This window comes from Fusarium falciforme, chromosome 11, assembly GCF_026873545.1.
Source record: "Fusarium falciforme chromosome 11, complete sequence".
NCBI classification, from domain to species: domain Eukaryota; kingdom Fungi; phylum Ascomycota; class Sordariomycetes; order Hypocreales; family Nectriaceae; genus Fusarium; species Fusarium falciforme.
Window position 1 is genome coordinate 433,914 of NC_070554.1, and position 21,763 is coordinate 455,676.

The 21,763-nt window shown below is 45.3% G+C and overlaps 6 protein-coding genes across 6 annotated transcripts; 1 reads left to right on the forward strand and 5 right to left on the reverse strand.

The window, feature by feature from the left end:
• Nucleotides 1–1,027: 1,027 nt before the first annotated feature.
• Nucleotides 1,028–2,404, reverse strand: NCS54_01307300 (Hypothetical protein; the record flags this gene model as incomplete). Its single annotated transcript, XM_053158285.1, has 1 exon — nucleotides 1,028–2,404. The coding sequence occupies one exon, from the start codon at nucleotides 2,402–2,404 to the stop codon at nucleotides 1,028–1,030; it is 1,377 nt and encodes a 458-aa protein (XP_053014260.1).
• A 1,853-nt stretch (nucleotides 2,405–4,257) lies between these two features.
• On the reverse strand, nucleotides 4,258–5,296 carry NCS54_01307400 (Hypothetical protein; the record flags this gene model as incomplete). Its single annotated transcript, XM_053158286.1, has 3 exons — nucleotides 4,258–4,715; nucleotides 4,767–4,830; nucleotides 4,880–5,296. 3 exons carry the CDS (start codon nucleotides 5,294–5,296, stop codon nucleotides 4,258–4,260), a joined length of 939 nt encoding a protein of 312 aa, XP_053014261.1.
• A 1,783-nt stretch (nucleotides 5,297–7,079) lies between these two features.
• Nucleotides 7,080–8,339, reverse strand: NCS54_01307500 (Hypothetical protein; the record flags this gene model as incomplete). The annotated part of the gene is made up of 1 exon (XM_053158287.1): nucleotides 7,080–8,339. One exon carries the CDS (start codon nucleotides 8,337–8,339, stop codon nucleotides 7,080–7,082), a length of 1,260 nt encoding a protein of 419 aa, XP_053014262.1.
• A 753-nt stretch (nucleotides 8,340–9,092) lies between these two features.
• NCS54_01307600 (Hypothetical protein) lies at nucleotides 9,093–10,615 on the reverse strand (the record flags this gene model as incomplete). The annotated part of the gene is made up of 4 exons (XM_053158288.1): nucleotides 9,093–9,599; nucleotides 9,648–9,846; nucleotides 9,894–9,897; nucleotides 9,967–10,615. The coding sequence occupies 4 exons, from the start codon at nucleotides 10,613–10,615 to the stop codon at nucleotides 9,093–9,095; spliced, it is 1,359 nt and encodes a 452-aa protein (XP_053014263.1).
• Nucleotides 10,616–11,754: 1,139 nt separating this feature from the next.
• NCS54_01307700 (Hypothetical protein) lies at nucleotides 11,755–12,578 on the forward strand (the record flags this gene model as incomplete). Its single annotated transcript, XM_053158289.1, has 2 exons — nucleotides 11,755–11,880; nucleotides 11,934–12,578. 2 exons carry the CDS (start codon nucleotides 11,755–11,757, stop codon nucleotides 12,576–12,578), a joined length of 771 nt encoding a protein of 256 aa, XP_053014264.1.
• A 383-nt stretch (nucleotides 12,579–12,961) lies between these two features.
• On the reverse strand, nucleotides 12,962–14,425 carry NCS54_01307800 (AB hydrolase-1 domain-containing protein; the record flags this gene model as incomplete). The annotated part of the gene is made up of 1 exon (XM_053158290.1): nucleotides 12,962–14,425. One exon carries the CDS (start codon nucleotides 14,423–14,425, stop codon nucleotides 12,962–12,964), a length of 1,464 nt encoding a protein of 487 aa, XP_053014265.1.
• Nucleotides 14,426–21,763: the final 7,338 nt, after the last annotated feature.

A 21,763-nucleotide genomic window follows, 5' to 3' on the forward strand; every position in this document is an offset into this window, starting at 1 on the left:
TATCAGCCAATCAATACCTACCAACCAAACTTCAACCAGCAGCAGCCAAATTACAATCAACAACAGAACTACAACCGCCCCCAAATTGGGGTTATCCGCCATGTCAGAACTTCTAGACCGGATATGGCAAAGGATCCGGTGATTTTCAACACGTGTTTGGACTAGACAGTTGACGAAAGCACTGAACTAGATCCTCGATAAATGTAAATAGATATCAGTGACAAGCGTCTGTCTTACCATCAAGTGGTGCTGAGTGACGGTGTGTTGGTAGCCAACTTGTGGAATGTTAACGTCCATGACTCGAGGAGCGTGTTCAGCGGTTGTGTGTCTTGCCTCAAACCGACTTGACCATCTTGATCCAACTTCGTATCGGATCAAGGAAATAAAGTGCTGCCTGTAAATTCTCTTGGGGGCCAATTTCAATCGCTATAACTACCGAGTCTATCACCCACAGTGGTTTGTTAGATGCCTCTCTTCTCAAGGGCAAACATAGACGCAGTTTGGCAAAATCGGAAGGGATAGAACTCATGACTCGCTCGACCATCAATGTGAATCTAGCTCTTCACCGACGATTTCACCATATCGATAGTGGCGCCGACGCCATTCTTGTGGATAACGACCAAGGCAGCCAGGTGAACCGTGTTTTCGGCCCTTTTTCGCATCGAGCGGGATTTACGAGAAATGGCTTCACCAACGGGCCCACAAGCGATGTGGATAGAGGAGGTCTCGAGCGTCGGAGATGCTCCACAACGGCAGCTAATGCTTGACCGGGAAGCCAAGCCCATGGGGTAGATGTGGGTAGGATCTTGGCTTTGGGCATCGAGATGGGGTTCGTTGAGGTGGGCGTTTCACAAAACCTTGTTGCGGATCCGTTCATGTCTGAGGGGGTTGGAGATGTTGAAATGGTCACAGGCAGAGTCAGACACAGTAGATTAGGTGAGCTCTTGTATATCTTCAAACGCTGTCATAATATAAGAATGATGCATTATCGCTCCTAATCATCGCTACTTCATAATGGGTAAAACGCTCAAGCCATATCATCCTCCTTTCGCTTCTCGTGCTCCTCAACAATAGCGCCGCTCTTCTCCTTGTCAATAATCTCCTCAAGAGTGGGCTCCGCCTTGGGGGCCATGATGCCCATGCCATTGCGGACCCAGTGAACAGTGACGTAGCCAAGGACGTAGACAAAGCCAACCATGGGGACCAGGTAGCTAATGCGAGTTCCCTTGGCGTCGGCAATGGCACCCTGGATGGGAGGGAAGATGGCACCACCTGAAACACCCATAACGAGAACACCTGCAGCTCGTCGAGTGTGGCGACCAAGGTTCTTGGTACCCATGGCGAAGATGGTAGGGTACATGGGAGCCTCGAAGAAGAAGATGGCGATCAGGACTCCAACGCTAGCAGCACCCTTGCCGGCGCTGACGTAGGCAGTGAGAGCAATAGCGAAGAGAGAGTAGATGACCATGATAAAGTCGGAGCGGAAGAAGACAGCCAGACCCGTGGCAACGAATCGACCAACAGTAAAGGTGATGAGAGCGTAGCTAAGCATGGTGCTTGCCTTGCTGGTGGTGAAGCCACCGTTCTCGTGGGCGTAGTTGATGAAGAATGTGGCAATGGTGACCTGGGCACCGACGTAGCACATCTGAGCACCAAAGGCGAACCACATGTTGTACTGCTTCCAGAAAGATCCCTGGTTAGTCTGTCCATGAGCCTCATCCTCAATGACAGCCTCAGAGACTTCGGGGAGCTTAGCAAACAGGAAGAGCACGGCGACAGCAGCGCCAGCGCAGGCCACAGCGAGGTAGACGAACTGCACATTCTTGAGACTGTTCTGGTTCTCGCCCTGGAAGAAGTACTTGGAGGCGATGAGGGGACCGATGAAAGAGGCAACTCCGTTCCAGGACTGGCAGAATTGGAGTCGAGCTGAAGCAGATTCGGGCTTGCCAATGACGACGGCGTACGAGTTGGCAGCTGTCTCTAGCGTGGCGAGACCGCAGGCGATGACCAGGGTGCAGGCGCAGAAGCCGCCAAACACGGCACGGCCGTTGCTGTTGGAGTCGGCAGATTTGGCGACGGGCCAGAAGAGAATGGCACCAAGAGAGTACAGAGTCAATCCCATAAGAATAGTCTGCTTATAACCTCTTCGCTTGAGGACTTCGGCGGCGACAGGAGAGAAGAGGAGGTAACCACCGCCAAAGTACATGACCTGAAGGCCAGTGGACTCGAGACGTGTGATCTTGAGGACCTCTTGGAAATGCTTGTTGAGGACATCGAGGAGACCGTAGGAGAAACCCCACAGGAAGAAGAGGGAGATGATGAGCGACAGGGGAAAGATGAGGGCTCGACCCGTGAGGTAGCCGCCTGCCAGCTGAGGGGCAGCAGTAGGAATAGCACCGGCCATTGTAGATGATTGAGATGAAGGAGGATGATGAGATGATTCAAGCAAGAATTGACCTTGATCATTGCCATCTTTATATCTCTCTCTTGTCGTGGCGGGTCCTGTCGCCCCGATAACCTAACCTCCACTTCCCCAACAAGACCCCATCCCCAGACTCATCCCTTGATGTGGAGGAGGAGACTCTCCTCCGCTTGGTCCCCTCCTCCGCTTCCCCAAGGTGAATGCGAAAAAAAAATCTCGGTCTCACCGTCCCCCACTTGGTAAATCGAGACCGTCCTAGAAGACATCCGGGGAAGAACCATAAAACAAGCTACAACGGGCCGTTGCCCAGTAGGAGTCGTTCCCCGCCACACCAACCTGGTATCGCCGAATAAACCTTGCCTCAAACGGACAAGCAGGGGAGCGCCGTTGTGGGGAGTTGGAGACAAGTCGGTCCGACACGACGCCCGTCGGTTTTTGATAGTAGGCGGCATTTAAGGGCGATCCCGCGTGGAGGATAGCACTGTTGGCTATTGTATGTGCCGGGGCTTGAGGTATTCGGCCCGTTATGTGTGGGTTCCGGCGCCGTGTACCGGTGTCGGAGTGGGCGTGATGATGGAATAGGAGTCGAGGGAAGCTTAGCGACGGCTGGAAGCTTGGTTTGTTGGAGTATTCGTACGGAGAAATGATCCGGTCACCGGCCCATTCACCTCTTTTGTTGACTTTCATCCTGCCAGCCTGGTTGGGGTAGCTTTTGTTCCAGATCTGGGTAGCATACGATTGGTTGGTTTAGATCCTTGTGGTGTTTTACCTCCCCACAGGCCACGCATTCGAGAGGAGGAACGTGTGAATAAGGCCGAGTATATGACTCGACATTCCTGTGCCATGTGCTTGTCTCGGGTTAGCTGTGTTTGCGGCTCCGTATTTTAAGGCCAGGGTAGATCATCACGTTGCTCTTCAGCCTCGAGACGCATTGAAATGACATCTCGACCACGTGGTGTGACTCGTGCGAACATGCGAATGTAGAGGGGTTGTCTGAGTTGGAGGTGTTGCGAGCGAACCAAGACTGCCCGCCCAATGACATGCTACGGCGGGAACACTGTCGATCTCTGAAGGATGATCAGTCCTTTCTTTTGATCACATCTCAACCCTTCACATGCTGAACCCATGTCAATTATGTAATTTAAGCATATTTCCCCTCACGCGGGTTTTAAAGCATCCGTTACAACATCTTGGCGTGCATGAAACATTGGTCGCTAATGTATGCGTCTGACAAGTGTTCTGTTGGTGAGCAGAGATGAAGATCTCTCAACTCAGGGTCAAGTCACGTAGCCAAATATTTTTAGACTGACCAAACTCTCATGAGATTCGGTTCCACTCATCTTCTTCCATCAGCCTGAGTGAGTGTGTGTGAGTGTGTGCGTTATCAGCCTGATAAATCCTTTGATAGTATGTTGTATAGGGTGAGTGATGTGTCAAAGAGACATCTTGGGGTTACCACGTGATACACAAGGTCACGTGAAGGCACACAGCCCGAAAACACCACATATTTACTTTCACCATCGACATCGCATCCTCATTGGCCTACCGCCCTAGTCTCTGGACCAAGTACCCACTCGTGAGCGTGGTGACGGCCTCACAAAAAGAAGCTATCAGCCACAACCAAAGAACACAGTTACAAGTATCCACCATCATGTCAAAAATAAGATATCGCACAAAAAAGAATGTTCAAGCTAAATACAATTACAATACAAATCACTGGTTCCACCTAATAGTGTTGAAAAAATCACAACTCCGACTTCCACCCTCCCGTCCTGCCCAGCCATTCTTCAAGCCGTTCCTGTCAACTATCGCCAACGCCTGGCAGTTACGGATGTTTACTGCGACTGGCTGCTCTGAAACTCGCCAATCATCTCTGCCGACTTGGCCACCCTCTCAGCCATCTCACCAGAGAGTTCCAAAGCCTCCCTTTCATCCAACATCTCGAGAAGGCGTTTCTTCCAAAATGCCAACCTCGCCAAGCTCAGAGGTGCGATACCCGAGCAAAGGGATCCTCCCTGCAAGGCTCTAGCTCTATTTTCATCGAGTTTCTCCTCAGACGCCTGGTGCTCGAAGATAAACTCTCCGTAGAATAGAATCCACTCTGTCGCAATCCACAATCTGCTGTTAAGGATTGGGCCCTTGTCAAGCTTCTCTTCCAGGGCGTCGCTCAGCTGCCAGATTGGGAATGTGACCCAACGTTCAAATGTATTGGTCTTGAACCGGGCAAAGAAGGAGTTGAGATTCTCCCAGCCGGACACCTCTTCGGGTGTCCAGTCGTCGAGAGTAGTGGGATCTGTGAATGTAAGCCTCATAACACTTGTAAGTATGAAGACCGAAAACGTACCAAACCAGAAGTCCCGCATGAACATGCCCATCTCGGGTAAGTATTTCCAATCAAGGAATTCGACCTTGAGATGTGTTAGTGTGGCATGATAATAAACTGAACAGTATACCAACCTCGTCAAGTTGCTCATCATCTCCGTCAGACGCATAACCTTCGTCAGACTCTTGCTCATAATCTCCGTTAGACTCATAATCTTCGTCAGACTGATAATCTTCGTCAGATTCATAATCTCCGTCAGTTTGTTGCACATTCTGCATTGTCTGAACAAAAGTGTCCTGCCACGGGTGACCCGGAGGAAGAAGAAAGGCAACACACACCACTACCCCACAGAGCTCTTCGATGAACTCTGAGGCCTCACCTATGTCCCTTCGCGCAGCGCCCAGTGTTCGAATGTCATCAGCTAGCGCGGCAGCCTTTGTTGATACGTCACATGGCCTGCCAAGACCGGCTTGGATGACGTCTAAGAGGTTCTGCGTAGATTCAGGCTCAGTTAGATCGATGGGGCGCTTAAGGTTGATGTGATCGCTCATTTTTGATGTGCAGAAAACGAGGTGCAGAATTTATGTTGACGGTAAAAATGGTGTATTCTTGGAAGAGTCAGGGGCTGAGATGAAAAAAGCAAGTTCAAAGCCCTGGCTTTATAGCGTGGGCCGACCTCTCGCTAGGCTGACAGTTTCCTTAGTCAAGACAAAGCATTCAAACCAGTTGAGCCTTGAAATAGGGCCACGGACCAAAAACAGACAGTAAGGGAGGGTTTCACCACAGCCTAGTTGGTTCAGGCTGAGCGCGTGACGCAGCCTCTTGATGCGCCACTATGACAACACAAAGAGTCAACTGTCAGGTCTGGGGGACCCCTGTTTCTTGAGTTGTGAGTTGAACAAAGCACCCCGTTGTGGCTTGTGGTCGCCGTGTGTCAGCCCAGTAATGTGTTCTTTGTTATGGTTGAAGCCCGGCCGCCGATGGGATAACTGAGCCAGAAGACCGTGTATCAGCCCAGCATGTGAAACGCCCTCACAAATATGCGAAAGTGATATTTGAGCAAACGATATGTGCTGGTATCTCTGGTCGGCCAAGATGATGGGAAGTACGGGGACATAAGAAGACCAGCCATTGAAGCTGCTCTCCTGAAGCCCATCTTTCCATTCACGTTCTGTCCGCTTTCTTTGAATAGAAATGAACTCCAACACGCCACAATGTTCTGCTTGTTCTGGTGCAGGAGCCATCTCTTGCTTGATCCCTTGTTCTCAGTGTTCGGGGACTGGAACGGCATCGACCCCGGTGGCTTGTGCTAGCTGCGCCGGGTCCGGAACACACAACGGCAGGGCCTGTGGAAGCTGCCGCAGCTCGGGAAGACGCCCTATCCCGCCTGCTTGCTCGACCTGCAGTGGCACCGGAAGCTACACGAGCACAGTTCCGTGTTCAACCTGTCCTCAGGGAGCGCTTAGGCGTCGTCCGACCGATTCATCCTACGTATGTACGTCCTCACAGTTGGTATTCAAGTCACTCACACCGCCCGCCCATAGTTCACGTTCGACGGAAGGCAAAATATCTCCCGCAGGAGAAGTAATCGTTTCGGGAGATATATCGCCCGCTGGCGAGACAAATCATGGATTTACGCTCGACATGTGAGAGCCCAGGTAGCCAACGCTCCAACGCCCGGCCGGACGTACTACCCCAGATATTTTGGCAACAAAGACAGACTTCCAGTGCAGGCGTCCGCGTCTCTTGAGCATATTCCTATTTTTCCCGGCCAGACGACGACCCACACCGCACAAAGGAGACCGGGGAAATATCGAGCATTCTACAACGACAACAACCGTGGGGTTTTTGATGTGGCCTATCACGATCCTAACGCGAAAAGAACATCCAAACGGAATCGTGCATTTACCCTAGGCCACTACCATTCCGCAAAGGTGACGGGTGTAGATGAACAGAACATGGAAGATGACAGTTCCAAGGTGGGAGATAGCAGCGAGAATCCAAACCGCACAGAGGATGTGCCCATGTCGTACTTTTGAGTCGAGAATCAGCATCGATTCTTATACATGGGTAGGAAACAAGGCTCTGGAGTTGGGTGTTTGAGGCCTGCAGGTTAGACGTGCGGTTTTTGCGGGAATAGATTAAAGACAAAGTTGACATTTGACTGGGAGTTGTTGGTTGTTGGATAGACGGTTCTGAAGATCACTCATTAGCATAGACATAGGTTTCACAATTAGATGAGCCAACCCATTACAATACATCAAGGCATACTTTTCTATTTCATTCAACCAATGGAACCCGTAAGAAGGCAAGAATTCCTTCCAACCTTTCAGATCAGTCATCATCAATCTCGCCCAACTCATCCAAGACCTCGCCCAAATCCGGCATATAAGTAAAACGGGTACCCAGTCCCTCAATATCCTCAAACAACTCTGCCGCCCAGTTCCACCGCGTTGCTGGGGGATACTCATCGTCTACGGTATCAAAGGTATCCATGTGCCCCCTCCAGCTCTCATCCGACAAGCTCACGCCGCTACCAAGGTCCTTCCACGACGTGAACACTATGGCATTGGCTCGTGGGTGGTCTGGCGGCCTGCGAACAACACTGATCTTGAAGTTTGTGGAGCATTTACCACACGTCCAGAGTTCATCTGAATGCCACTCGGCCCACTGGCTTATGACATCGACAGTCCAACATGTAATGTCGCCATGCCAGACACAACTGCAGATATCCCAGCCGTCGAGAACCGGAAGAGTCGTGGTATCTTTGCTCAAAACGCGGTTGTAAATGTCCACGTCAGGCTCTTCCTCTGGGTTGAAGATGTAAGGCCAGATCATATCCCAGCTGACGTGTCCGCATACTCCGGTCAACCACCAATTCTCATAGAGAAGCTGATTGAGCCTTTCCACGTTTCGCGAGAGATCGGGGCCAGGCTGGAGAAGCAGAACATTCTCTGTCTTGAGAATGAGTCGACCCTCGCAGATGCGTGCCGACGTCCTGCTCGAGATCTTGACCCCTTCAGTCTTGTACACTTGTCGATCGGCAAGACAATTGACAATGTAATGGCCCGTTTTGAGCCTGAATGACCGGCAAACAGCAGCGACAATGTCGAAAAAGACATGGTAGGGGAGAAAAGGGGAGTCGAGGTATCCCAGCTGGATGACTTCTGAGTTGCCATCGCGGATACATGCCCTTCTGCCTTCAACCTCGTTCCACATACTATTGGTTCTTGGAGGGTGAAACATGGTGCACTCGTGGCAGAGAATGTCGAAAGGCAAGAATCCCTCCCGGTCGAGGCGAGTGAGAAACTCCAGCTTGGCTGTTGAAGAGGTGAACTTCAACGCTCTGCCGAAGCAGAAGTATGCCCGCCGGTCAGTGTAAGCGAAGCAGGCTCTATCGGCAGGGTTGAGAAAATCGGCAATATCCATCAAGAGCTCGTTTGGGAGGACGTTGAGGGGGTTGCTGGGCCTGGGAACAATGGGCAGCTCTTTCTTGGCAACCACCAAAGCATGACTTTCAGCAGATTTGGCTGGTCTCGTGCCCCAAAACAGAAGGCGTACAAGGAGCACTGACAGAAGAATGATATCAAGCATGGTGAAAAAATGGTTGATGATGGGCACTTGTGCTCGAGTGGTAGTTGATAAGGTGCAAGTAAATCCTTAGTTGATCGTCTTGAGTATAGTAAGCTTAGACGAAGTGAAGTAGGAAGCATGAAATAGATCGAAAGACATATTCAGGTGTTTACTAGTGGCTCAAAACATAGTTGGGGTTAATGCATCGGACAACTGTAACTGGGTGAGTTTAACAGAGTTTTACCGTGCAGTTGAACTGTCTGGTCGCACATGGGATTTCCTATTCGCTTTAAGTTAGGGAGAAATGTTAGACTTTGAATAAGAATGCCTTCTATCACGCGTTACTCGCTTTACATCGTTCAATTGACTCTACTACTCACTAGGTTGCTGAATAGCTTGTGGTTTACACGGATCGATAGGTATTCGGGCAATCACAGAACACCCAATCACTTCATCAAGAACACAGTCCTACCCATCAATGACCCACATTAACTTAAATTCGGGTAAAGTTGTTAGTTGCTGCTCATGTCTAAGTTTTGATGCCTAAATCTAGCTCTGATGCGAAGTACCACTTCTGCCTGCCCCAACAACTATTCTCTAACCACGACATGACTCAAACCAAAGATTGAACAGTAAATATTGTAGGGTTCAGCCATACATGGGTTGAAGAAGAGTTGAATCAGAGCTTGGATATGAGCATCACACAATCGAGGTTTCGCAAAGTCAACATGTCCATTCCGATTCGATGGCAGCCTACAACTGTAAAGTCAAGATTCACGCATCTTCCCGAGCCTTCTTTATCGCCCTCACCGCCATGGCAGTGACGACACCCCGACTTCCAAGCTTAACAGCCTCCTTGCCATACTTCCACAGCCACTGCTTCTCCCAGCCTCCATCAATTAGTTGCGTCTCAAGCAAAATCTTGATATCTTTCTTGCTCACGATCCCAAGAGCCTGTGCAGCCAGGGATCGTAGCGCCGCACCAAAAATATTCCTATCGCAACCGATGCGATCTTGAATCTGCAAAGTGAGCAGACGTCGCATCTCACTCAGTGCCTCGTCATTCGGGCGCTTCCCACAGACATCACTAAGGAGGAATAAGAACCAATCTGGGTTCTCATAATAGCGTGTTCCCAGAAGGTATGCCTCAGTGTTCAGCAGACGGCAAAGGTACTGGTAGACCTTGGGCAACTTTTCGATCTGTCCGCTGAGATAAAAGTAACGAAAGACGTTGGCGCATATGATGTGACAGAAGCGAGGGCGAGATGTCTGCAGCCAGCACTGCATCTCGTTAGAAATGAGTGACTTGATTCGTCAGGGTTTACTCACGTACGGTAGGCCGTCCGGGTTGAGATGGGATGTGATCTCTTTTACCGCAAATGCCTCCTCCTCTGCCGAAACGTCACCAAGGACATGCATGGCTAACGATGTCGTATCTGCATCATTTGGATAAACGGTATTAAAGAACACGGGTTCTCCAATAAAGTAGTTCCAAGTTGGGCCAGTCTTTTCCAGTGTTACTAGATCTCTATAACATGTCAGTCATTGTCTTGGATGTGATCTGTCAAAGCTCACCTATCTCCAGTATGTTAGAGTATGAGCAGCTGAGAATAATTGTCAGGCTGTGTCTCCCCCGCATTTGTCTCACAAAAGAGATTCTTGGCGTTGCGTTTGAGAAACTCCAACCCACGAGCGACAGGGTCGCCAAGAAGGTTATTCAGAGTAGCCACCACAGAACTCGTGTCAGTCATATGAACACCTCGGAAGCCCAGAGACTGTGCTGTCACGACATTCTCGATTCGATCGTCCACAAAGATACACGCCTTTGGGGGTATCTTGCAATGCTCCAAGAATCTTTCGTAGCAGGCTGTATCAGGTTTGCGGAAACCTGTCAAGCCAGAAGCGTAAAAGTCGTCAAAAATGTCCCATTCGTCAATCAAGGGCTTGAGATCTTGAAAGTCCTCCATGGGGATGTTGGAAAGTCCAAAGACTTGCAGCTGAGGGTTGTTCGACTTCAGCCGTTTAATCTCATTAATGACTTCCTTGTTTGGCTGCAGTGACTCCCTCATTGTATCCAGCGCTTCAGCCCAGGTGTTTGGATCGAAGCCAAATTCTCTACAGATGTCATCATAGCAAGACTGCTTCGAGAGTTTTCCTCGCTCATAATCGTGCCAGATGGGAGAGTCCAGTGCATTGCTGATTTGACGGGGGGTAAGTGTCTTGACGTTGTTGGCTGAGTAGAGCAGCAACACACCGCCCAGATCCAGAACCAGGGAAGAAAAGTTCCCGAGAGACATGGTTACTGTGTTTGTATTTGAGAAAGAATAAGAGAAGATACAGGGGCAGATGGTGACCGACGATTGTGGTGGGTTAAATACTCGGGGTTCGCCATAGTGGATACTCATCTCCATCGACTACAGTAACTGGCGAAATTCCAGCACTTGATAGCGCACGGATCCCCGCTAAGAAAAAGAAACATGGCGCAGTAGCTAGACCTCTAGTCCATTCACCGTTGCCATCCAGCCCTCCAGACGATAGTAATGCCTTGGCAGACCCGCGACAGTGGCTTGCTACTGTCCCGTGTCTCAATTGAAGGCAAGCCAAGACTAATCCCGCAACTCGATAGGGTCAGGTGATAATACACTAGCTGTTTTCTCGCGGATACCTCGCCTCTACTCACTGGCTCAGAGTACGAGGGTTGCACAAATGGTCATGAATGTGTCGTCACATGGTGAGCTGCCACACAGCCAGGCCTTGATTTGCTACATGTTACTTCGGTCTAACCTTTTGCTCTCCGCATATTCTTCTCATTTATTTTTGCTGCCCTCCGCGGCCTGATTTAACAAGGCATCGATGACGGAGGGAGGCGATGAGCTTTTCTTGTCGTCTTGAGAGGAGAGAATGGGAGAGGAGCGATAAAATACTGTTCGCCTCTGGTGCACATCATAAATCGTATCAGCTCATTCAGGCTATGTGATTGTTTAGCATTGTGTTGTAACCCACTCCTCTGCTCTCCCTCCTTGCGCATTGTTCCTCATGAGAGAGCCGCATGCACGATGACGGTTTCTGGCTCTCCCTCAACTACCTGCTTTTCAACGGCTGTATTCTATCGCATCCGTGCCATCATGCCTGTAGACGTCCACATCCAATAGGGAGAGTCTAGAGTCTTTTCTGAGGGTGCTGCCTGCAGGGATCAAAACTTATTTCCGCTTCAACACCTTGTCGCCCAAAACCTTTTTCCGATCTCGAGTGACAACATGATGCTTCACCGAAAACTATGTTCCGCAAAGTTTTCAACTGTTCGGAATGAGGTAATCGCCGGCTTGACTGCATGCCCATAAAAAGCCTTGCGTCCCTTTTGGCTGCCTTATCGACAATAATTCAGCCATCCTTTCCCTCCGCCAGCTGAACCAATTCACCGTTCGTCAAAGGCAAGATGGATATCCTACCTATTCTCAACGAGGTTTTTGCCATCAACCCAAATGTGGAGGATAACAAGGCCTTTTTCAACCATGGAATCAACTGGCTCTGGGCTGTGACAGCCATCCACATCGTCACCTTTGTACGTTCGCGACGAGACTCCGTCCAAGTTTCTCCGCTAACAGTTTCTTTCAGTTGACCATCCTATCCATCTGCTTCGTCGTGCCCGAGAACAAGCGAGTCTTCCACTACCTCTTCACCGTCGCTGTCCTCGTCGGTGCCGTCAGCTACTACGGCCAAGCCGCGACCACCACCCTCTTCTTTGCCAGATACGCCAACTGGCTCGTCGCCTTTCCTTCTCTCGCCCTCGGACTCGGCTTGGCCAGTGGTGTCTCATGGACTACCATTGCTTGCAACATGGCCATCACCTGGCTCTGGATCCTCCCATACTTTACCGCCGCATTGACCTTGACCTCTTACAAATGGGGTTTCTTCGCCTTCGGCACCGTGTCATACCTTATCCTCGCCATGAGCACCCTCAATGAAAGCTACAAGGAGGCAAAGCGTCGAGGCATCGGCCGAGACTACCTCATCTTGGCCGGATGGGTCAACTTCCTGTGGTTCCTCTACCCCATCGCCTTTGGCATCAGCGACGGTGGCCACAAGGTCAGCACGACAGTAGGATCCATCATCTTTGGCGTCTTGGACGTTTTGCTCTTGCCCATCTTTGCGTTTATCTTCACCGGCTTTGCGAATAAATGGGACTGGCGCAAGCTGGAACTCGACTTTAGTGCTTACCGTGGAAGTCGTCAGCCGGATATGGAGGCTGCTCTAGTTTAAGGAGATCCCGGGGCAGGTCCTTAGTCTCTAGCAGCTCACTCTGGATGAACTAATGGGTCTTTTGCTGGATTTCTCCACGTGTTAGCCATCAAGGGGATGTTGTCCCTGGGGCGATGTGTTTTTACAGTCCGTGGTGGGATTTTTGCTTGATTCTTGTCGACTATAGCACTGCTGTACCTTCCACTGGTGCGCTTTCGTTTTCTTTGTAACTCAAGTCTAGATTTTCCTTAGTAACTAGATAGGAATCACACTGTTGTTTGCCTTAGACGGTAATTTGTCTCTTAAGTTGCATCTTCATCGAGAAGCTGTCGGCCATAGATTAAATGCCTCCTCGCACGAACGGGCCAGCCAATAGCTACTTGCAACCCAACACTCCGTCCGGATCATATAGAACCAGCATTCTGATACCTATACTCCGGCGCTCCAGCCCATTGAGAGTAAGAGTTGCTGCCCGTGAAGTGCTTTCCTTTGCCAAGCCATCCTTCAACTGAAGTCCTCTTACATCCGACCACCTTCTTTCCCGTGAACCTCTCTTCAAGCCAGTTCATCCACAACAGCCTAGCCGCCGTAATAATCGGAGTATGACCAAGCTCATCCACAACCATATACTCAAGAGCATTGTCTGGGTACAGCTTGCACGTTTCGGTCACAGTCTTATTCGTGATTGCCTCTACAGCGAAAACGTCCTCGGGACCCTGCACCACCAGCATGGGCCCTGCAAACGGCTTCTTCCCAACGTTGCCAATTTTCTCAAACGCTTGAGCATGGTACGACGAGTTATACCAGCCTGGCTTGGCAAGAGCATCTCCCGGCTCAGTGAGGAAGAGTTGCTGAAACACAGAGGCTCCTCCTTGGATTTGAGCAAACAGCTTGATTCTAGCAATGGCCAGGGGCCGAAGCCATTGATCGAGAGTAAAATCCGGAAAGATGCTTGACACGCGCATCCCGACAGTGCTAGCGAAATTCGGACTTGGCAACGTTTCAGTGATGGGAGCAAACGAGATGGTTCCGACATATCCCTTGATGAGATGCTTGAAAGCGTTTTTCTTGCCAGAAGCAAGCAGTTCAGCCGCACTCCATGCTACACCGCCGCCTTGACTATGTCCAGCGACAGCAAACTTGCCGCTCAGTCGCTTTCCAAATGCTTCAAGTGCGGCTTCCATGGCATATAGGGTGTCTTGACCAGCTGCGGGCATGGCAAAGTACTGGTGCGGAATTGTGCTTCCATCCCAAGACTTTTCCAGTCCGAGTCCAGCATAGTCTGGTGCAACGACGGCGTAACCTGCCTGCACGAGATGGTTGGGCATTTTGTCGTCGTATTGCAGAGTGCGGAATGCGGATGGTCCTGCGTCGGCAAAGAATCCCGATGTACCGTGGGCCCAGAGCACGACAGGGGCCTTGCCTTTGGGTTCACCGTCGAATTGACGTGGGATAAAGGGCCACAGGATGTAAGCACTAGCAGGAATGACGGTGCCGTTGATGTCCCGGGTGGTGTACAAAATCCTGCTAAGAGATGACCCGGAGGCGATGTTGAAAGGCTCCGGGTCCGTGACTTCCTGAACCTTGAGGACCTGGCCAGGTCGCAGATTGGCTCTCTTTGGGGGAAGAGTGTAAAAGTCATCTTGTCTGGGTCCGCCGTTTGCGAGGTTGGATCGATCAAAGTTGACGATGGCATTGATGCTGGATGCAATCGTTTCAGACAGCCCTGCAGCTTTGATCTGAGCAGGAGTCAAGGCAAAGGAAGAGTTGAAGTCTGTTGAGAAAGGAACAGCTGGAGGGATCTGCTGCGCTTGGGAAGCTGAGCCCCAGAGAGCCTGAGCGAAAAGTAGATTTGTCGAAAGTTTCATGTTCTGCTGCTTGATCTTGCTTTGGTATGTGGCTGTGATGAATCTTCTGCGGGAATGATTTGATGCTCATATTTATACAACTTCTAGTTCTTGTCCTTCGTCGTATCTCATCCTATCAACGTTCGACTATACAAAGCTGAGAATAACGTTGAGTCCCAGTCTCCGCAGAGAGGCATGGGAGTTGCTGCTGCCTCGGCGGACAATAAGCGGGAAAGCGATAACGTTATGAGACAGACTGGTAGAATGCACGCCAGGTTCCCGCCGTGTTCGGAAGGATTTATAGCCGCAGTCGAGTGATTGGTTGTCAGCCGGGGGGTTCCATGGAGCTGAGCGGAGTTGCGGAGATTTTGTTTAGAAAGCAGAATCCTTCCGGAAATAACCCATTATTCAGAGGATTATTGATAGTGAGATGAGCTTGTGTGATTATTGAAGCTCATATTACGAGACTGGACTGTTAGAAATCGCGTTATTGCCGAAATGTGAGAGTGAGCGGGTTGTTTTACGGACTGAAACCAGCCACTTTCCGAGACGAGGTATTGTATGACCTCCTGAGCCAATAGAGTGAAAGGAGAAGATGATACAAACTTGAAAGAATATATAAAAATAAATCAAGGACTTGCATATATCACTATAGTGATACTACGTTGATATGGATTGCTGTGTTCTGAATGACAATGTGCTTGAACTAGCGAGATGTCGCTAACCAATGCGCTCAAACATGCACGCAAAGGGCACCTGAGATGAAAAAACTTGAAAAACAGGGCTGATTCCAAATTATATCTAGCCTCCTCACTATTGACGCGCCAAAAGAGAGGGTTATTCCAGTTTCATGTCGCTGACATTTGCGCTGTGAAAGCTGCCATTCAGGATCAAGACGGATGGATAGATACCTTGGGTGATTGGCTAAAGTACGGGCGCAGAATCAGCTACCAATATAAGCGCTAAACCTAACCCCCTCCTCCAACCAATCACAAGACAACGTGGCCGAGTGGTTAAGGCGATGCCCTGCTATCCTGCATATCTAGGCATTGTGTTCGCACGCGTAGGTTCGAATCCTGCCGTTGTCGCTTGTTTTTTGTTGTTTCTGAACACTTTTCAATGATTCTTTTGCTCTTGTGATTCACGCTACACCTTCTTTGGTGTTTTGTTGTTGATTTCCTTTTTTGGATCATCTCGATCGGTTTCGGGCCGTGTGGGGCGAGATCGTGCCGTCTTCCACGTGCTCCCCTAAGTCTTAGACCATGGAACCACATGTCACGACTCTTTCCTCCTGGAGGTATTTATGCAGGGATGTCCCTGAAATCCAAGAGAGGCACTGTACGAGCGAATTCTCTTCTTTCTCTTCCTCGACAGTTCTTTTCCCGTCTCCAACTATCCTGATTCTCATCGCTGTTGTATTGTGGTATTGTTCGGACATCAATTCTTTGCACGGGTTGTGGTGGTTGGTGTTGTGGCGGGTCCGCATTTGCCAGCCCCCCTCTGCCAACTCGTGTCATCGACGTTGGAACTCTCGGACAACCTCATCTGCGCCTACATGTCCCAGAGAGAGGTGAAAGAGACGAGTACACGTGCCTCAGCTGTTGTTGGGGAAGAGGTGTCCCCGAGTTCAAGACTACGACCGCCACGGTGGATGATTTGCGGAAGCACATGCCCTTCGCAGCATTGCCAAAAACAATACAGGAAGTTATTGTATTCACTAGACAACTAAAAGTTCGACACTTGTGGGTTGATGCACTCTGCATAATTCAGGATGACGCGTCAAGCCCCAGTGATTGGCAACTTGAGCCGGTCGGTTTGGTGGTTACTATCAGAACGCTCTCTGCACCTTGGCTGCCACTGGATCCCGCGACTTAAGAGGGTCTCTTTCGCCAGAACCACGATCTCTTATACCCCGCCTATTTTTGCACACGGGCGCATCGGGGATCCAGGGGACCACTCTGCTTCACTTGGGTCGCATCTGTTCTTGATTCAACGGCCGGCATTTACCAGTCACCCCTGCAATGAACGGCCTGAATCAAGTTACACATAAAAATACAGCAGAATGCAAGCATAATGAGCGAGGTGGCAACGAGGGGCCCTAAAATAGAAAAGACCGTGAAGCCATACGACGCCGCCTGGAACGCGTCGCTACGGGCGGGGGACTCGGTCGCGAGCCCGGCCTGCATCGCGGTCAAGACAATGACGATGTGGAGCGTTACGCTGGCCAGCCAGGCAAAATTGTCGTGAAAAAAGGTGCCGTAATGATTCCAATAACCCTGCAATATTCTGATTTGGGTACTGAATGAGTCCCTGATCTTATGATCTAAGAGTTCCTTGTTAGTCCCTCAGCATAGAGACTTGTGAAACTCCACGATAACCTCTTGTGAGGGACCTTGTATCAACGGCAGCCATACCTCCTTTTCAATTCTCTTAATCTCCTCAAAACCAAGCTTCTGTACGACACGAACGCTCCGCGCATTTTTCAAGTGCACATATGCATACAAGTCGACGTGGATATCCTTCTCTGTAGCGGCCAACTCGGCCTGATACAACTCCAACAATTTCTCCAAGCTCTCTGTCGCAAACCCGCGGCCCCATGTGTACGGAAGAAATAAATAGCCGATGTCGATAGGTCTCCGATTTTTTTGTGGTTCCGATGTAGCCGTGTCTTCAGAGCCGCCATGAGTGGGTGCTAAGAAGGTGATTACGCCAGCAATCTCCCAGCCCTCATCGGCTTCTATCTTCCCAGGTTCGCTTGACCTCTGACAAAAGACTGCATAGCCGATTCTTGTCCCATTGTCTTGGGTAGATTGGGGGATGATACCCGCCATCCAATCACGGCTCTCTTCCTTGGTCTTGCAGGGGCCGCGAGGACTAGAATGTGAGATTTAGTCATGCCCAAGATCCTCGCCTTCAATCTTCACAATAGGTTAAGTGGTGAATTACCTCCATTGTGTAGCTTGGTCATCGCTCCAAACCGTGTGATACCATTCAAGATCTTGTGACCCTTCACGGTTAGATCTCAGTCTTCGCAGTAATAAGCGTGATGTACGAATTTCGTCTAAAGAATTCATTCCGGAAACATATAAATTGAAATTTCCAACGGTGTCTATGAAATGAGAAACAATTCTTTTGGGTAAGCTTTTTATATATAATGCCTCAAATCGAGGGGTGATAAACACACGTGATGCGGGGTAATCGACCTTTATCGCATATCAGAGGCATGCCGGATACTTCCTGAGTAGCATTTGGCTCAAAGACGCCGGACTAGTCCTTGAGCTGCTCGGCGAAATGAGCGTAGAAGACTAGGAACTTCGTAGTGTCATGCTAACTTTGTGTGCGCGAGCGACTCCTAGTACACTCAAGGCATATGTTGCGAGCAAAGATCTCTGTTCCTGGGGTGTCTTGATGAGCTGGCCTGAGGCGTATGTCTGAATTTGCGCTATGGCAGGCGGGCGCTTTCTCGTGCGACGGTGACCTAAGCTGTAGATAGGTAACCTACTCGTCGGGTGAGGCGGGTCCATCCACATACCCGACTTCTGGGGAGTCGGTCACAAAAACCTTCAACTGGACAATATCTAAACTACTAGTAACTACTAGACTGATTAATTTCTCATCAGCCATAACTTACAAGACTTTGAAAATTCAATCAGAGTATTCTTACACCTTATTCTACTATGTAACTACTTCTCGTGACGATCTGGCCGTAATTACGCGAAAGGCCGCGAAGTATTGGCTTTCGCGAAGTTCACGTATCACGTGATCGGGAAAAAAAGAGCCTACGCAGGCGGAAGTTGCAGCAAAGTATGGCATCATCCTCGGCACTTTGGAGACGTATATTACACGTCTGCACACATCTCCTAGTGGCCAGGATGCTCTGGATAAGCACATACCTATAACAGGACGTCCTCCCACTCTTACTGAGCCGGCCCGTTCATGGCCAGCAGTCCCAGCGCTCCCAGCACGGCAATGCCCTCCCTATCAGTGCGACTAAGTCGGTCGATTTGATAACCCGCCGGATGCTGACAAGACAACGCTACATTGGAATATAACTTCAGCGCTCTGTGGCTGGATGGCAGACAGGATGCAGCAGCTGTTTGAGCTGGACGAGAAAAGTCTGGTGTTATATAGAGCGCCTGTGGTCACCTTAAAGCATAAAAAGTAATAATTAAAAGAGCCTTATTCTTCTAAAAATAAGGGTATTACCTAATATAATAGTATAATAATAGATAGCCCTTATAATAAGGCTATTTTAATTAATTAAAAGATATTATTATTTAATATATCTCTTATTTAAGTATATATTATTAATAATATTTAAATACTTTTATAAATAACTATAATAATAAAAAATAATTTAAAATAAGTAATTTATTAAATAAATAAAATATTTATTAAATATACTTTTAAATATATATTAAAAAATTTAATATTTTAGGTTTATTTTTTATTTATATAAATTATTTTATTAAATAGTATAAATTAAAGTCCTTAAAAATAAACAAGCCTTTATAAATATAACTTTTTTTAATATTATTATTTTAAAATAATGTTTTTACCTTATAAAAGTTTTTTTTAAGTACTATATTAATTTATTAATAATTATTTTATATTTAAAAATTTATTATTATTATATCTTAATACTTTAATTATATAAATTAATTATTTTATATATATTATTTTTATTAATTTTATAATATAATTTTAATATATTATTTTATTTATAAATAATATATATATATATTTTTAATTATTTTATATTTATATTCTTATTATTATTATTATAATTATTCTTATAGCTATTAATATCTTTTTTATTATATTAAGCTTTTAGCCTAAGCCTTTTAAACTATTTTATTTATCTTCTATCTAGGTTATAATATCTAATAAGACCTTTAACTTTTCTTAAAACCTTTTTTACTTCTTTTTATATTTATTATTATATAGATTATTATAATAATTTATAAGGATATAGGGCAGCTATTAAAGCCGCTAACTAATTAGAATAACCCTAGCTAGATATTATATAAATAGGGACCTCCTAAATATTATATAGCTAAGCTACTATAAAAGGCTTAATAAATTAAAGCCTTATATATATTAGAAACCTATCTTTAATTTATAATTTTACCTTAATTTAGCTATTAAGGCCTATTATCTTATAATTCTTTAATTTCTTAATAAATAATTAGAGCAAAATTAAAATAAAAGGGTTAAGAGAATTATATTATTTTCTAGGATAGTTATCTACTCTGCGGGTTATTATAAAAAGTTATAACGATTATGTGTTTCCCAAGGGATAAACCGGTTATGCTAGGTTTATATTAGCAGAGAGTGCTAGGCGTAGTCTAAGTAATGGAGTATAAGTTACGTCTAGTAATATACTTAAAGGTATTAAGTATAACTAAGTTATATTAATAGCTAAGGCAATTTCTATATAAGAAAGTATAATAAGTGCGTTTTATATACTTAAGCTTCCTTAAGTAAAGCTAATTATAAGTAAGTATAATATTATTTTAAGATTAATATAGTCTAAGAATAATATTAGTCCTTAGTATATTAGTCTTATTATAATTAGTAGTTTAGAACTTAGGATTTATAGGGAATATATAATATAACCACGAGGGTTATAATATAATATTTCCCCTCTATTAAGTCTTATCCTTAAGACCTATATACCCTTATCTTCTTAGTTTTATTCTTAGTATATCTTAACTTAGACCTTTTATTATTATATCGCGTAATATCTAATTATATTTCTAAATAGTCTTCCTATAAGGATAGGGAAATTAATATACTTACCCTCTCTATTAAGTTTATTAATAAAGAGGCTAATATACCTTATATTTATTGCTTTTATTTAGGCAAAAAGTACCTAATATTTATAGATTTTGCTAACTATAGCGAGTATATCTATAATAAAAAGTCTTATAATAATACTTATATTATGTTATCTTATAAGTCTAACCTTTTGCGTTTTTTTATAATCCCTATTTTTAATATTATCTTATAGTTACTAGCCTAATAAAATAAGAGAGGAAGTTAGAGATAAATAAAGGTAAGGCTAGTAATAATTTATTAAAGCTTTATAAGGAGATGGCTGCGCTATAGTCTTATTTAGCGGCTACTATAGGCTATTTATTGCGTATTTATAAGATCTAGGCCTAGGTAAAGGAGAAGTATTTAGAGGCTACCTATTAGGGTCTCTAAGAGGTAGAGTAATAAGATAGTATCTTATTTATATTAGATACTTATAAAGATATTATTATTTATAATCTCTAGGTAGATTATATCCCTAATAATATTAATTAGGTATCCCTTAGTCTAGGCGATAACTTCTTTAATGCTTTATTTTTATTTAATCTTAGTATTATTAATAGAAGTTCCTTAGAAGGCATTATATATTAGTAAGGTATTTTAATAGTTTTTATATATTTTTAAAGTCTAGGTAGTTTTTTTATTTAATAAAATATATTATTTTATTATTAATTTTATCTATATTAAGGATAGCTTTTATAATATATTCCTCTAGTCTATTAATTTTTATTTCTAGTTTATTACTAGTTTTAATAATAATAATATCTATAGATTTAAATAATAAAATATAAAAGATTAAATAGAGCTTAACCTTAGGGGGTATATCTAGTTTATAGTTATATTTTAAGATTTTTTACTTAATTTTATAGGGTCTAATATATTTATAGTTAAGTTTTTTATTTTATTATTTTATTTTAATATTTTTTATTATAAGTAAGACTATATCTCCTTCTAAGAAGATTAGTCCCTTGATTTTTTTTTTATTAATATAATTTATTATCTTATTTTTAATAAATTTAAGTTTTATTTTTATTTCTTTATATAAGTTCTTTAGTTAATTACTAGTAAGGATTACTTTAGGATTAATAATAATATCTTATATTTATTAGTATATATCTAGTATAAATCTAAAGTTAGTATATACTAATATAATATTTATACTTTTATTTATAGCTATATTATAGGCTAGCTATATAGCTAGTAGCTTCTTAACTTAGTTAGTTTATTTATAATTAATATAATATTAAAGGTATTATTTTAGTATTTAGTTTATATATTTAATTTATTTATTTATCTCTTTATAATATATAATAGAGAGTTTATAATTAATTCTTAAGTATTTTATAAGGTTTTATTAGAATTTTAAAGCAAATAATAGTCCTTAATCTATAATAATCTTAAGTAATATATTATATATCTTAGTAATATAAAAAGAAAAAAAGAAAATAAATTCTTTAGCTATTATTAATTCTCTATAAGGTATAAAATAAGAAAATTTTATAAGTCTATTTATAATAATAAGAATATTATTATAGAAATTTC